The sequence below is a fragment of the Meleagris gallopavo genome, chromosome Z (genome assembly GCF_000146605.3).
Source record: "Meleagris gallopavo isolate NT-WF06-2002-E0010 breed Aviagen turkey brand Nicholas breeding stock chromosome Z, Turkey_5.1, whole genome shotgun sequence".
Lineage (NCBI taxonomy): Eukaryota > Metazoa > Chordata > Aves > Galliformes > Phasianidae > Meleagris > Meleagris gallopavo.
In genome coordinates this window covers 25199882-25216680 of record NC_015041.2, presented here as the reverse complement: position 1 = coordinate 25216680, position 16799 = coordinate 25199882, and the positions used below count along the sequence as shown (strand labels likewise).

Genomic DNA, 16799 nt, shown 5'->3' with positions numbered 1-16799 from the left:
TAGCAACTATCAACACAGCCACAGACTGCTGCAGAGGCAGTGCTCAGTGCCACTACACCACCTTCATTAGGTGCCAAAAGAGTCACATGACAGGGCAATAAAACAGAGTCAAAGACACGCAGATGGCAGGGGAAAAAAAACTGTTCAAAGATAGTAAGGCATTTGTCTAAGCAAGTTGGAATTGTTTATACAGAAGGAATCCCTGACTACTTTCCAAGCCTGCAGTAGAAATAAACAATCTCAAAACACAAAAAAAATTAAAGAGGGCAGAGCAGAAAAACCTATGTGAAAGAGCGAAAAACCATCCGCAACTAAGAGCAGACCACTTTATGTACCCTTAGACCATGTTATGTAACTGGCTGTTATACCCCTTTCCCTCCTCCCTCCAGCTATTTGAAGGCATAGTGTTAGGCCTCCTATGAACTATAGAAACAACTTTTGTGTCTAAGCACTGTTCTGACAACTTTGTTCAGTAAACTGAAATCAAAACAGAAGATAAATCCCTAGAGCTTACAATTTCTGTTTCAGATTCTGAAAAAAGGGTTTAAGTTTCAACTTCCACTGAATGTTAACATCATAAGTGCACTTATTGATTATTCCAGGTGGCGTTTGGTACGACACCAGTGACAGCAAGGAATTTTAGCAAAAAAAAAGTGGAGTTAAACATATTCTGTACAAAGACAAAGGCAAAGCTTTTTGCTTCCATTTAGTGCTGGCTGAGAAATCAGCTTTAGATTTTGCCACATTTCAGCACACCAGTGTCACAGCATTCTGAGTTAGACAGCTAACAGGAAAAACCAAACAACAACAAAAAAAGCAAAACAAACAAAGAAACAAAGCCAAACTAACTGATGATTCTCACATTAGGCTGAAATTAAAGGCACTTTATTTTGCTGAGTAGTTTCTGGGGTAAAGAGTATTCTTAACCAAAAAATTTAAAAGGTCTCCTTGTAATCTCTTATTTTCAAGTTATTTTACGCACATTCCAGATACAGGAAACATCTAGAGGCATACAAGAGTTGCCAGAGATAGCTTGCTAAAGCTTCAATTCCCCAAGGAGTAGTGAGTTTCCTAAATCTGCAGAAGTTGGAAACTGTCCTCATCTGTCAAGACATACAGAGAACAGCATCAAGGGAGCAGGCCCTAAATGTAAGCACAGTGAGAAGAGGCATTAGAACCAAGTCCAGGAACTAATCCAAGTCCTGTCCTGACTTTTATGGTTATTATTTTAGAGCATAATTGATGGAGAATTCTTAACAAGTCATTACTAAAGCAAGACCAAGAAATGTTAGCTTCTTCCAGACCATGTCTTATCCTCAAACCTTTATCCAAGCAGAAGTAATTTCTTCACCCTGGGAGAGAAATTAACCATTTTATCACAGCTGCATTAGGCTTAGCCACAACAAAGTACAGCACAGTTCATGGGAGTGACAATTCAAGACCAAGATCCAAAAAATGAATTTGGCATTAAGAAAATGACTGAGCAGAATATGGCTTCCCTAGCCATAAGTTGGAGACTTCTGAAGTAGTCATAGCATAAACTAATAAAATCTTTGTATTTCTTGATTACATACTTAATCACAGAGCAAAATACTTGAACCACAGAACCTGCAAGGTAATTCAGTTGTAGTTCTTTATTGCACTAGTGTACAAGGAATAGATTTGGTGTTACTAAATTGAACACGCAAACAGAATGCACTAGACAACTGCTAGGGGGATGAATTCCACCTTCTAAGGAGTCAGAACAGTTGTAGAATTTATTATTAATTCTTGTTGTCACTTAGGAGAAAGGCTCCAGCAGTGAAGGTGATCAGAACCACTACTATAAATTGACAATCTAAGGTGAATTGTTAACTCAGTTTGCATTTTACTTGCATTTTAAGTTAAATGTCCCAAGGTACAAGCAAGTGGGAAAAACTCAGCAGATCGACCTACTGCATCTGTTGAAGGCAGAGCACCAAAAGTCATAAAGTACAAAGGTCAGCATCACTCACACAGTGGCTCAGTTCCTCCCCTCCTATTCCAAATCAGACAGTGCTCTTGCTCCAGAAGGGAAGGGAACACTACCTCACACGTGTAGCAACATAGGTTTTTTGACCCTGAGACTCCCAGAGCAGGCTACCATGGTGAACAAAGCAGCTACATCTCCGCCATTCCTTCACGCAAACGTAAGCACTAAGATGGCACCAGCACCATAGTTGCCATCAAGAATAAGGGCTAACAACTCGCATCACTGCTAGCTTGTACTATGCAAGGCATTTACCTGACTGACACTGCTTTGACACCCACCTCTGGCATGTAGCATCTGTCAGTACTACCTCTTATGCATGGAAGCGTAGTTGAGGACTGACAGTAGCTAAAAAAATACTACTCCAGTTGTCCAGCCAGACTCTTACAAAAGACAACACTGTCAGATCCCTCAATCAGCTGGCAGGTCAGTACTGCCTTTACAGTCTAGGTACTACTGAAATAACTTCAGCCAGCACTTCACACTCTGACTGACTCTGGAGATATGTTTCACTTCAGTGGAAGGAGAATAACTGAGACCAATACTTTAACTGTTTTTTTTTTTAATATATTTTTATTTTCACCCCTTCTCTGAATTTCAGATTTACAGTGGTTTCCCCAAAGAGAACCCCAAAGATTCATAGTAGATTCATGTAGAGTTTTAAGAGGTAACAGACAAGATTGTTTCAGTCATACATACAAAATTACTTATGCTTACAAATTTTTGGCAATCATAGTAACCCGTTTTCTCCTATTGCCATTGCCCCAACTATTGAAAAAGACAGTGTACAATAATTTACATTTTAAGTATTTCAAAGTGCTTGATAGTGATTTTCCAGAAATATTTACAAGTGGCATATACACATATGTACAGCTGTTATACTATAGCACAAGTTGTGGCTGGAATATGGCTTTCTATGGAAAGTGCTTTGTATTTGGCCAGTGGTGTTACCGACTGACCAATTCAAGGGTTACTGATAAAACAGTAACCACTAAAAGCTGAATTGTTGTGGACAGGTATTTACAGAGTTAGTTGTTAAGCTGTATAAAACAGCTAATTATGTAAGTGTTCCATACACAGAGAAAGTTTCTTCATTCTTCCAAGAATGGAGGAAGTCTTTCAGCCACAAGCATGTTTATCATCCCCGTAAGTGTAAAACACAAAGTAAACTGAAAGTGATTGCTGATCCAGTGCTCACAACGTATCATCATCTGTGCTTACAACAGATATCTGTAAAAAGAAAAGCAGCATGTTAATTACAATTTTACCAATAAAGGACAAAAAAAAATGCAAGTCTTTGGTATAGGGCAGTCTGAAGTAGGTGCTAGTTCTGCAGGCTAGAAACCATACTCGCACTGGTTTACAAGTTGCCTACTATGACTTAAATCTTGATTAAAAGTATGAACTCTCAGTTGATTCAGCCCAGTAGTTTCTGTGCCTCCAATATGTCTCTGCTTTCCAAAAACAGACACCTCTCCCAATTTACAGAATCATAGAATCCTTAGAGTTGGAAGAGGCCTTTAAAGGTCGTCTAGTCCAACTGCCCTGCAATGAACAGGGACATGCACAGCTAGATAAGGTTGCTCAGGGCCTGATCCAGCCTCATCTTGAAAGTCAACTGGCAGTTCTTTGCTACATCTGCTCTGAAGACTAGCCTGGAACCTCAGGCATGTCAATCAGTTTACTTACTGCAGGGTAGGTGTGTCCAACTGAAGCACCATGTCTGCCAATATCAATTGCAAGATCCTCTTCTAAAGTTTTCAGATAGACGGGATTATCAAAATTCATGCTTTTCATGTTCTTGTGCTGCCAATTACGCCATATGAAGTAGCCAGCCACTGCAGCCATCGCCAGCAGTACTTTAGGAAGAGACATACATTTTAAGTATAGAGTAGCATCAAGTCAAACTTGTGAACAAGAGCTTATCTCACCAAAAGTGAGCTCAACAAATGGTACTCACAGATAGGAAGAACAGCCCAAGCTCCTGCTACTCCTCTTGCAGCTACTTCAGACACCACACCACTTGTGTTGAATCCTGCACAAGAATTCATAAAGTAGTGAGGTTGCTTAATCACAAACTAGCAGATTTTTTCAGATTTTTTACTAAGACATTAAGCCCAAAAGTTGCTCCAACATTATTAAGTTAATATTCTATAAGAACAGTGCTAAGAGGCTTCATCTTAACAGTAAGTTTTTTTGCTACCCTTCTTTGAGCACTCTTGGCATTTCATGGAACCTACAGGTTCCATACAGTCATAAATAAATTCTGTTTATCACATACTCCAGCTGTTGTACTTCTACTACATACATGAAGTAGCTTGTTTTTTCTACTTGCATGCAAAGGAGAAGATTTCAAGTATGCTAGTAGGTCAGTTGCATTTCTCTTTTGTTTAGCAATCTGAGTTATTGGGACCAGTACCTCCAGGAACTAGTCCAACAGTTGGAGATTTTTCAGTTGTGCTGGTATCTTTAGCCTCAGTGTAAGCCACAGTTGTTCCAGTACCTGAAACTAATTATAGATCAAGAACCCAGTTAATCCTGAAGTTCTGCAATGGCTTAACTTAGACAGCCATGGCAGCGAATGTTTAGCAGATGGCAGAATGGTCATGCAGCTTGTTAGCTTTATTGGAAACACTAACATTAGTTATTTCACTAAGTATAGCTTCTATTGAAGGTGTTGATCAAAAATGATTCCATGAACCAAGTAAGCCAGTTAAACAGGCATAAGCTCTATTGAAAATATAAGCCACCCAACTCCTCATTTCAGGCTCTCTATATAATATTTGGTTCCATAAAGTTCAAATACAGCCTTTGACATTCATAGTTATCCTATACAGCAGCCACTACCTTCAGCCAATGGAGAACCACATCTTCACATTCACTGCTTTGACTGGAGCAGTCAACTGACATGCAATTTATTAAGAGACACCTTGGAGATACTACTACCACTAGGCTGGACAAACAAGCCTGCCACACAGCCAGCGCTCAGCATACTAGCAGCAGCAGGTTTACTTGGAAGTGGGAAGGAGGTACACAAACTCAGCATGATTAACCCATGAGCATTTCAAGATAGTGGATTCACTGTAAAGCAATGTTAGTTTATACCCTTAGTTTTCTAACAAAGGGACTAGATATGCTTTGTGCACATGCCTGCTATCTGCAGAAAGCTGCGGAAGCACAAGGTCTTATTGCAAATGATGATGATACAGAAGCCAGGCATGGACTTCGAACAGTACCTGCAGACTTGGAGGGCAGCTTAATGCATGCTACAAGACCACCCTCTCCAAGATGAATTACATCAGATTTACTCATGCAAAGTTGTCAGTCTGTACTGTCATGTTTGCCTCTTACAGGTTTAGTATCCTGATTCCCAATTCTTTCCCCATCCATCCTGAAAGAAGTTTGTTACCATACCTTCACATCTAAGACCGTCCTCCTGCAAGAAATATCCAGCTGGACATGCGCAAGTATACTTTGGAGAGTGTTCATTTATCTGAGGAGCAGGCAGGCACAGGTAGCTACAGCCTCCATTTACCATGTTCTCTTCACACCAGTTCCTGCCTGTTGGTACAGGTTCATTTTAAGTGATTGACAGGAGTGAGCTTTCTTGCTCCAAAGGTACAGCATAATTTTTTGCTCAGTAGTTGCTCTGGTGAGTTGTTTATCTCTGCAGGTTATATCTGCTCTGCCCAAGCAAGAAAAATTGCAACTAGATTCTCTCTCAAACCCAGTGGGGATGCTAGACTAGCAGAAAACTTCAAGTACCAAAATGAACTAGATAACTATACAGGGGTAGGATACCATTCACTAACACACAATCACGGCAGGTTTCATGCAAGTGTATGTTGATATAACTATAAACTGTAGTAATTACCTGAAGGCTGAACAAGTTCATGATAAACAATGATGTCCTGAGCATCATTGAGGTTGTTTACTAGGGTGACCAATTCAGCTCCAGTAAATTTGTTGGCACCATAGACTGCCTCATTCTCTCCATCAATCCAGAATACACGATCCTAGAAAACAGTCATTACCTCCCATTATCTCTGTGTTTCTTTCAGCACCATTATTGCTAGCCACATACTAGGAAGAAAAGCAGCTCTGACAAGTACTGTAGCAAGCCATTCTTACCTCAAATATTGTTAGGGCAAGAGGATGAGGAAGGAACATATGAGACTTTAGCACAAGTCTACGATCCTGGCCATTCAGATCCACACTTGACAGCATATGTAGCTTAGAATCAAGCCAATACAGACGGCTTTTTACAAGATCTAGGAGGGGAAAAGAAATACCAAACACCACTTATTGGCTACATGGACAAGACTGCCAGAGTTTCCTGCGAAGGCTGCAACACCCACAGGCTCAAGAATACTTGCAATGCTACCATATTGTTTCTTATTATATGGGAATGCAGAAAACTGCTGCAGTGCTGTCTAAGCGCACTGTGCCTCAGCTAGATACAGAACAGTGCAGGGAAGGTTACCACTTCAGCATGTGAAGTGCTGCACCTGTTTGTAGCGTCTCTAGGCATGCAAGAACTTCCCAATATCAAAAGCTGAAAATAGTTCTCTAAAGGATGACCTTGACTTCTGTAGCCAAGAGACTGCTAAAGCTCCACACTACCTCTGGCACAGAGACAAACTCAACATACCTAGAGCAATTCCATTAGGCCATTGGATTTCTGTTGTCACAAGCTGCTGTCTGTCAAATCCATTCATTCCTGCTTTTTCAATTTTTGCTGGTTCACCCCAGTCTGACCAGTACATAAAGCTGTGAAGCAGAATTTATGTTATATAAACACACTATAGTAATGTATAGTATCACTTTTAAATTATGACATTTGCTAACAAGTAGCTAGACAAAGGCTGTGTAAACCAGTTATCGGAACACACATGGATTAGATAGCAGATTTCTTCTTTCCAGAGAACTAGGACAAATACTCACCCAGACAGAGGATCCACAGCAATAGAAGCTGGTTCTCTGAGCTCAGAAAGAAATAAAACCTTTCTTTTCTTGCCATTCAGGCTAGCCACTGAAATGGTCTTTGCAGATGAATCAGTCCAGTAGATATTCTTGTAAATCCAGTCTACAGCAATTCCTGCAGGGCTGTATATGTTGTCTAGGATTCTAGTGTGTGTACCAACCTTATCACGGGTATCAATAGAGGCACTGGAAAACAAAAATTACTTGCTTTTACTCCTCTTTGTCACCACAGACTACAGCTTTGCACACTTCAGCAAATGCTGCATGCATTCTAGAAGATGTACTTGTAAAACAGACACCTTAGAAAAAGTCATAATTGAAGCTGATACAAGGAAGTGCAACAAGTATACACATGCTAGCTCCTGGAGGTTGTACCTGCTCTGCTTAGTCATGGACATCAGTTATCTAGTTCTCAGCACAAGAGCCTACAGGAGAATCTTGAGTAAAATGCAGGATGCTAAATGTAGCACTAAGAGTGAGAGGCTAAGTCCATTTACCTGAAAATTGCTTTTTGGCTGAAGTCAGCCCAATAAAGCTTTTGCTCAGCAATATCAGCATCTAGAGCAACTGTGTTTCTTAGCTGCTCTACTAGTTGAATGTATTCTTTTCTCTCAAGGCCAATCTTCCTGATATCCCGTCGGTTGGTGAAAATTAGACATGGTTCTTTCCCTGCAGAAAAAAGTATATATTATCTATGTTTCTAGACATCAAGTCACACACCAATGGCCTTTAAGACAGTTTTAACGAGTATTTAGTATCTGCCATTCCACACTTGGAAATGGATGCTGACAAACAGCTGTACCATACCCCATTCTTTTCTTCCTTTATGATGGACGCCCTCCTCCCCTGGGAAAAAGTTTGCCATGTAGACATGGTAGCTTTAAAGGCTGCCATGCATTATTCAGAATGCTAGGACTGTCCAGGCCTGTACATGTTATGTTCTTAAAAGCACAGCTAGTGTCATAACTACAACAGCATGAAAATGTACATCACTTCCTGCCTCACTTCAAAGCAATGACTTCAGGCTTAGGGATATTGTCTTATGCCAATACTTACCCACAGCCTTGCACACTCCTGTAGCAAGATCCATCTGATAGCCACGGCTACATTCACACTTGTAACCCCCCTTTAAGTTGATACAGATTTGGCTACAGATACCAGGATTCTGGCATTCATCAATATCTGTAAAGAGAAATTAATTTTGTTCTCATCTACAGTACTACTAGTAGGTTTACTATTAACTTATTTGATACTTGCCTCCACAGGTTCTCCTGTCTACAAGCTCAAACCCAGCTGGACAGTCACATTCATAGCCAATAACAAGATCTCTGCAGATGTGAGAGCATCCACCGTTGTTGACTAAACATTCATTTACGTCTATAGAAGAGAAGAATTGGTCATTTCTTAAACAGCATATATATGTAGTCCTGAAATCTTAGTCATGGAGTTCTGTACCAGACCTCATCTGCTTTCTCACAAAGAGAAAAACCACAGTGGTACTTGAAGTCATTTGCAAGAAAACCACCTCAAGACCACATATGCTTAGCTATCAGCATGCTGCTTGTGTTATAAGTAGTCAGCAGAAGAATAATACTATATATATGTATATGAGGATCCTGTAACCTTCAGAGTTTAATGGACTCATGTATCTTCAGGTCACAAAGTCATCCCAATAGTCAGTTTGGCTACCATAAAGACAGTCCTATTAACTGGGGTACTCTTGTTTATTTTTGCTATTAAGTAAATACACATAGGTATTTCAGCTCAACATCTGACAGCTGAGAAATCATTTAGTCAGCAATGCATAAGAAGTTCGTTCACTTACTACATTCCTTGAGAGGCTCATCACTCCAGTCCTTGCAGTCTCCCTGACGGTTACACACTTTATTAATATCTATGCATTCTCCACTTCTGCACTTGAATTTGCCAGGTCCAGAACACTGAATAACTGAGATAATGAAGACTATAAGGAGATTGCCAGCTTTAGCAACTCGGCAAGTCTTCAGTCTTGCTTAACTGCCCACTTACCATTGTTACAGTTTGCTTCATCAGTGCCATCCAGACAGTCTCTCACACCATTGCACTGCCTACTCCCATGGATGCAGTTTCCATCTTCACACCTGAACTGGTCTGGTCTGCAGGTCCGAGAAGCTGCGGGGACAGCCATTAGACAGTTTGACTCCTGAAGTCTGCTAAAGGAAAATCAGAGGCCAAGGAGCACCTCCTATAGAAGAAGGACCAAGTTAACTTACGGCAGTTGATTTCATCACTTCCATCTTTGCAGTCAGGATCTCCATCACAGCGCCACTTCTTGTGGATACATTCACCTGAGCCACACTGCACCTCACTGGTAGAACACTTCACAGGAGGTGCAGGCTGTCGGCCACATTGCTCCAAAGACTCATCAGAGTGGTCAGAGCAGTCAGCATCATCATCACACACCCAGCTGATAGGGATGCAAGTTGAGCTCTTGCACTGGAACTCATGAACACCACATGTTGGAGGTGCACACTCCAACTCATCACTACCATCACTGCAGTCATCTTGACCATTGCAGACAAAGCTCTTGGAAATACACTGTCCACTACTGCATGTGAACTCTGCTGCACTACAAGTCACGTTGCCTGGAGTAACAGGAGTGAAAAATATTAGCAGGTTATCACAAGGAAGACTTTTGAATTAACATGTTTTGCTTCTCAGTTTCTCTGCTCCATCAGCTGTAAGCTGACAGTAGGTCAATATCCTGTACAAAGAAGGCTCTAGGATAACCTGATTGACCACCTACAAGGCACACGCAACATGTAAACTGCTGTCCTTGCCTTAAGTATGAAAAGTGAGAAACATCAGTTCTGAGCTACTGAGTGAAAATAACCTCCCTCTGAAGCAGTGAGTTTGTTCTGCTTTAGCATGCTAGCCTTCAGGAAAACAGGCTCAGAACCTGTGAACCAGAGACAGAAGGTAAGAGAATTGCTAACTCTGGAATACAGTCTAAAGTATTGGTAGCCAGATGGTCAGCATGCACTGTAGTTTGAAATTGAAGTGTTTTGTGCAGATCCCCAGGATAGTAGTGGCCCATTTACCTGGGCCACTGAAGATAAGCTGATGAAGATCTTGCAAAAGTTGGTCCTGTGACATTAAGCAGTCACAGAACTGCTTAAAGTGGTACAGAATCTGCACCACAGAACACAGTGGTACACATAACACTGGTTTTATAGTAATGTAGCTAGCAGCTCAGTATGCCTAGGCTGATAGTTCTATCAACTTCATTAGAAATGTTGTCTGTAGATATACTTGTCAGGTTAAATAATTTGCTTGCTGAAAAAGACAGCTACCCCACAGATGCAGAGTACAAGTCCAAAGATCTATACCTCATTAGCAACCCAGGCAAGGTAGCTGTGGTAGAAGCGAGCCCTGTAACTCTGCTTACAGCAAATTTGTCTCAGGACACCTCAGGCAACTCATTTGCAGCAAAAACATTAGAACAAACCACAGACACTGCACTCTAACTGGCAGCTTTGGCTTCACTTGTAGACTGGCTTGAAGTTGCTCCTTAACGCTTGAAACCCAGCTTCCTTAATCTACACATTCAAATAAGTGTGCAAAATACTGTAAAACAGGGCTATGTAGTAGATTAGCTGCCTCCTTGGTCACAAATCCCAGCTACATCTTTAGGAGACAAACTTAATATAAGCAGCAACTAGAGTTACCTGTTAAGAAACCCTGAAAAGAACAAGTTCTGATGGTTTGTCTGACATGTAACTAAGTCTACAGCTATTGCCAAAACTATCCACAGAAAAAGACAGATGCTGAATAGCTTTCACTGTTGTACTTCTTAACTTCAAAGTTAAGAAGAGGACTGTAAGAAAAGGTTTGCTTTATTAAGTGGGCTGCAATACAAATAGGTTTAAGTAAATAGTGATATAAGGAATTTATCTTCCCAGGTATACTGTCCAGCTAGCTCCTTTTCAGACAAGTCAATTTCAAATAGAGTTATGCAGCCACCATTTCATCCCTTACCACAATTCTCTTCATCTTCTCCACTGTCACAGTCTTTTTCACCATCACATTTCCAGGACACTGGGATACATTGGGTTGACTGAGGACCACAGCTGATTTCATTTACCCGGCATGTTCTCATATCTATTGAAAGAAGTTCAAGTTCAATTTAAGAGTTCTGAAATTTAAGAGCTATTGATCTTGGATTTTAGCAGTTGTCCTGAAAGTTGAATCTGGAAGGTTTCTGCTCTGAACACAGCCAGAATCCAATGAAATCATTGGCTCTGCCATGGAAGAGGTTTTATTAGTCTGTAGTATTCAGTAGAAAAAAAAAAAGAACTGGAAGCATCTTTTAGAAGTATCTCTGTCACAGTAGCTTTTGTGACTGAACATCACAAACTGTTAAACTGTAGAAGACTATGTAATATGCAGTAGTAGGCAAGAGTAAATACAAAGTGAACTTAAGCTCAGGGCTGAAATACAGTGATTGCACCTTAGCATAGGTCCTAGTGATAAAGAATGAGGCTTCACAGGTCCCACAGACCTGTATCTCTTAATTAGGACTGTACTTAGGATTGATGCTGCTAATCTCATAGTCAGAGATTAGTACTTCTGCTTCTGTCCCCCCAGCTCAAAGTCAGTCACTTATTTCCTATGGCTAGCCCTGGTAAACTTGCATAGTAGCTGTCTTGGAGGATGGATCACTCTGAACAAGACACAGGCCTGCAATACTGTTCTGTTACAATTAGAGATGCTAAGCAATCTTATATTTGCTATCTTTAGCCAAGAACAAGTGCAGACTTCCCAGTTCCGAATCCTTTTAATCAGCAGTAAGTCTTGTCAAGACCTTGACGTGACCAAAGCCAAGCTAGTGCTTAAAGAGGTGCATTTCCAAGACAAGTGAAACTTTTTTTTTGTTTGTTTTTTTAAAGGACGCAAGCCAGGTGACAAGCAAGCAAGAAGTCAAATGGCTGTAACCTTCTGGCTTGCTTGCACTGGTAGGCAAGGCACACTTACGGCACAGTTCAGCACTCTCGTCAGACCCATCCTCACAGTCTGGATCTCCATCACACTGCCATCTGTTCGGCACACACTGACCACTGTTACACACAAAGTCAGATTCAGCACATGTCTTCTTCACTGAAAGGGAAAAGGACAGGCACTTTTTTTTTATACCAGATCTCATTTTTTCTGTTGCTAGATAGAGATTAGCTACTTCACCCACAGGAAACCAGTGCAACAACCTTAGTTCTTGGATGTCTGGTGTTTTCTTCCACCAGTCTAACACCACCACCATTTGACACTTCCCAGAGAGTTATACAGCACACAGAAACACTTATACTCCCAAAAACAGATACTGAAGAACTGCTAATGTTAAAGAAGAGTAGCTTGGTAGACAGAAAAATTTACATGAGTTAAATTAAGGTCTGTTAACAGCTATTTTCAGATTTTGAACTTTATGCTCATTACCAAGGCATTTGATTTGTGGTGTCATTATAGAAGCCTGGTATTATGTAATCCAACTGCGTAACTCAAGCAGACCAGCAGTCCAGCCACACCAGTGCTGGGATATGAAGTCTGTTCTGCCTTGTCTCTAAGTACGTCTAGTCACCTGCCCTGGCCTTCATGTCAACAAAAACCACCAGGTTGGCAGCCAGAGCTAGAATCAGCATTTACATGAAATGCAGGAGAACCACTTTCACACATAACAGGATATCTAACTTTGCAATAGCCATCAGCTGCATACTAACGGCAACAAGCTTCTATTGTGTTTTAAAGCAAAAACTAAGAATTGCATTCTAGGCAATTGCCACCCCAGCAAATAAAGTTTCAATCATGAGCCTCTCTCTCAATATCAGAAGACTTCCAGGAATTAGGAAAATTCAGCTGAATCATACTGATACAGGATATCCAGATAGTCCCCCAGCTTTTCTATGCAATTTTTCCTCTACTCTGTATTAGAGCTGTAAGAAGTGCTGGTCAGAATAAACATCTCCAGTTATCCATTTTCTGCTGTTAACCCCTACTGCAAACTACTGAGTACAGCTGCAGAGGGATTACAGCTGCTTGACTACTTACCACAAGCACTTTCATCACTGCCATCTGAACAGTCTTCATCACCGTCACACTTCCAGAGTAAAGGAATACAACGTCCATTACTACATGGGAACTGGGATTCCTCACATTTTGTTTTTGCACCTTCAATGAAAAGAAAAGAATCTGAGCCCCTGTGCTACATAGCACTATTTCCTTTGTTTCATCCCATACTCAATAAACAGATGTTTTCATGCTGATGCCAAGTTCTGAATTATTTTATTGTCACCTTTGTGAATCACGACAGTAGAATCAGCAGCTTTCCTTCACTGTACAACTGCAGAGATTAAGCAGTGTAACAGTTTACCTGCCAAATAGCAGTAAACCAGTCTCAGTGTTCACGATATTGAGCTTCCATTTTTAAGGCAGGGTCAAGTTTACAGGGGAAAGGGATGCTCATGAACAGGCTCCTGCTACCTACCGCCTATCACTGCATTCTAAAAACTCCACAGACTTTGAGCAAGCTACTTTTAAACATGACTGAATTTCAAACTGGACTGGCATTCTAGTACTCTGAAACTAACATATTACAACCCCAGACGTTTGTAAAGGTGGCTTAGATATCAGCTCTATAACTGAATGACATTTTTTCATCATGCAAGTTACTTCAGTAATAGCCCCAAAGTCGCAAAAATTACAATAATGGACAGAATTAGTTCCCACTATCTGACTGCTAACAGAGTCCCCATAAGCAAGGGCCCACAGAGGAATTCCTTGCTAGATGCAAAAGGAAGTGCGATGACATATCTGAATTTTTTTCCTCATTATTAAAGCTAGGTCAAGAATAATGGTAAGAGAGCAAGATAGTTCTAGAAAGAAGTGATAAATTAAGTCTCTTGTCTCCAAACTGTTAAGTCTGATTATTAATATGCTTAAGTCAGGTACTCTTTTGTGCATGACGCTTGAAGTGAACTCTCCAGAATATCTTCCATCCTGAAATGGTATGTCCCTGTCCCTCAAGGGAATATACTTTGTCTTGAAGCCCTGCTATAACTGTCAGTGAAAGCAGCAGCATGCCTCTTCAGCAGAGAAGTCAGAGCTGTTCCACGTAATGCTTGCAGGCAAGTGAGTATATGCATGAGTTCTGGATGCACATGTCTATGGCATGATGTAAAAGTCCTGCTCCTCCTTGATCTACTGTAATGGTGGTGCTCTGTTTCAGCCTTCCACAACCTTGAGAGGGCATCTAATTTTAGTAGAACTCAACTTGCTATTTTGTATCTTCTGTGTATGACATGCAATATGCAAGACAGTTTCCAAATGAAGGGAAGCCAATCCACTTTCTGAAACAGATCCATTTCACATTATGTTGCTAGCTCTCAGGAATTAGAAAACAACAAGCACTGGACAGAGCATAAGCAAGAAGAACAAGGGCAGTTTTACTTGCCAACTGTATAATGTAAATTCATGCTGTAAGTAAATGATTTGAAATAGCAACTTACTGAGCTCTGCTGATGTTTCAGCAGTTTTACTGGTTGAGTAAAACACTGACAGAGTCAAGCTGTAACAATTTGTTTTGTGGGAACTGTTTAAGGAGTGCCAGGACAACTGAACATCAGCACATACACTCTGTAGTTCCATCACTCCTTTTCAGGGTGGGAGTTGTGCCAGCAGGCAGTTTCCAACACAAGTTTTTCAACATTAACACTGCTTGGTCAACAGCTGTCAAACAAGCAGCTTGCCTAGTAGTGCCAGAGGGGAGACCTCAGCCAGCTGAGTGGGTACAGAGGCCACAGCTATCAGCTTGCTATTGGTTGGCATTACCCTACTGTCCGATTGCCTCTAACAGAAGTAGACATCTGCTTGCCTGGTCGCACAGCATTCTAGTTATTTCTGTATTACTAGCTAAAACACAAAGTGACTGACTCCTGCTAGTTTTGAGACATTCTTATCCAGGCATTTGGAGTGGGAACAGCCAACCATTCCCAAAATAGCACACTAGAGCTATAAGACTAAGCCTGCCACTCAGGAGATCCCAAAATAACTTCTGCAGTCTTTAGTTATGCTATTTCAAGCTAGAATAACTTAGTAAAGGCTTGCACAGTATATTGTGACTTACAGCGTAACACCACTTCAACCAAAAACAACAGGGAAGCTCCCCACAAAGCTAAATGGAAAAGGAGCTGAGCTGGGAGTTAAAGCTATAACTTTACAGTCATAACAAGGAGGCATCCCAAAGAGGTGCCATTTCTCTTGTAGCTGACCTACCAAAGCAACTACTTTTGTCAGCCTGTGAACAAATAAGGAATTGTTAGCACCAAACACTCACCCACCAAAGTCATCATCTGTTGCTACTTCTTTAAGTTAGTGCTCAAGCTCTGAAGGCCGCACTCAGCAAGCTCCAGCTAATCACCACCTTCAGTCCCATCCTGCACTAAGCACAGTTCTGCAATGCCAGGCAGACATTTAAGCAAGAGGCTACCTCTAATCCACCGTTCTTTGAAACAGCCTCATAGCTCAGCTGCTGCTTCTGTCACTAGCCATCTAGTGATTTTCAGATTGATATCAAACAACCATTAATTCAAAAGCTGTTTTGCATGTGCTGGTCATACATCAGAAGCACCTTCACACCTTTCATTCTCTTTAGGAAAGTCTTATGTGGAAGAATAGAAGACAAATAACTACACAGGCCAAGTGTAAGAAACATCACTGTACTGTTTCCCAGGTTACCCACTTCTGAGGAACGAACTTACAAGCAGGGTGAAGGAACAGTTACCATTACCAACTAAGTTAAAGCATCCAAAACTTTTTCTCTTAGCTCTGCCTTAACCACTTGTCTCCACTCCTTAAGCAGATCGTCAGCTTACTTGTCTGAGGACAGCTAGACATGTGACAGTTGTGTGCTGTCATATGACACCAACTACCAGAAAAGCCTGCAATCGTGATTGGGAAACCCGCACACAGAGGAACAAGCAGAGCCAGCTGCTTTGGGAGGCCACTACCTCGAAGTGAATGAAGAAACTCAGAGGACTAGAGCTGCCTGCAATGCCTGACTCCTCATATAATTTCTAACTACCACACACTAGTGGTATCAATGCCAGCAAGCTCCAATGTTCACATTACAGCTGCATAACCAAAGGGCCTGTGTCTACCGTAGAGAAGGCATGGGAGCCGTCTACAGATCAGGAAATGGAGGCATGGTCTGAACATACACTTCTTTCCCATTTATGCCAGGAGAACTAGGAGGCAGCCTCCTGGCAGGGTCCCACCCAGCAAAGCCCATGTCTAAACTGCAGCACACTGCTGGAACTACAAAGCCTAACTCTATAAGCACGTGTTGAGAACACAACCAAAGCCAAACCCTTCAGTGCACGTCAGAGTACTAGTCAGGAGATTATGGCACGCTGCTCCCAGGCCTTCAGCTCAAATGAGGGCCAACAATACACTTCAACTGCCCACCACCCACCTAGAAGAGCAGCTCAGACCTCAGATCCCAGAGAAAGAGAGAAGTCCGTTCATTGATTATCCCTCCAATCAAAGGGAAAATGATTTTAATCGACCATGCAACTAACTTAACGTTCAAGTTCCACTGCTGCAGAGGTAACCACATCGACACCGGCAACAATCACCGTCTGAGCTACCTGTGAGGGCCCGCTTCGCGAGGGCTTCAGCGCGGGCAAGGCTCAACCTCGCCGCCAGGTGGCGATCCCCCATGGTGGTTACAGCTGGCCCGAAGCGAGCCACGCCAGCGCCGCTGGATGCCACCGAGCCAAAGTTG

At 41.6% G+C, this 16799-nt stretch overlaps 1 protein-coding gene across 1 annotated transcript in view; it reads right to left on the bottom strand.

Moving 5' to 3' along the window:
* Positions 1-2561: 2561 nt before the first annotated feature.
* Positions 2562-16799, bottom strand: part of VLDLR (very low density lipoprotein receptor) — a 32221-nt gene continuing 17983 nt past the window's right edge. The window contains exons 3-20 of the mRNA XM_010725623.2: positions 13067-13220; positions 12005-12127; positions 11009-11131; positions 9244-9615; positions 9020-9142; positions 8817-8939; positions 8249-8368; positions 8048-8173; positions 7489-7660; positions 6953-7177; positions 6660-6778; positions 6140-6279; positions 5883-6024; positions 5423-5569; positions 4428-4517; positions 3969-4043; positions 3698-3867; positions 2562-3238 (exon numbers count right to left, since the gene is read on the bottom strand). Coding sequence (XP_010723925.1) covers positions 3203-3238; positions 3698-3867; positions 3969-4043; positions 4428-4517; positions 5423-5569; positions 5883-6024; positions 6140-6279; positions 6660-6778; positions 6953-7177; positions 7489-7660; positions 8048-8173; positions 8249-8368; positions 8817-8939; positions 9020-9142; positions 9244-9615; positions 11009-11131; positions 12005-12127; positions 13067-13220 — 2580 coding nt within the window. The 3' untranslated portion in view covers positions 2562-3202. The remainder of the gene's footprint in view (positions 3239-3697; positions 3868-3968; positions 4044-4427; positions 4518-5422; positions 5570-5882; positions 6025-6139; positions 6280-6659; positions 6779-6952; positions 7178-7488; positions 7661-8047; positions 8174-8248; positions 8369-8816; positions 8940-9019; positions 9143-9243; positions 9616-11008; positions 11132-12004; positions 12128-13066; positions 13221-16799) is intronic.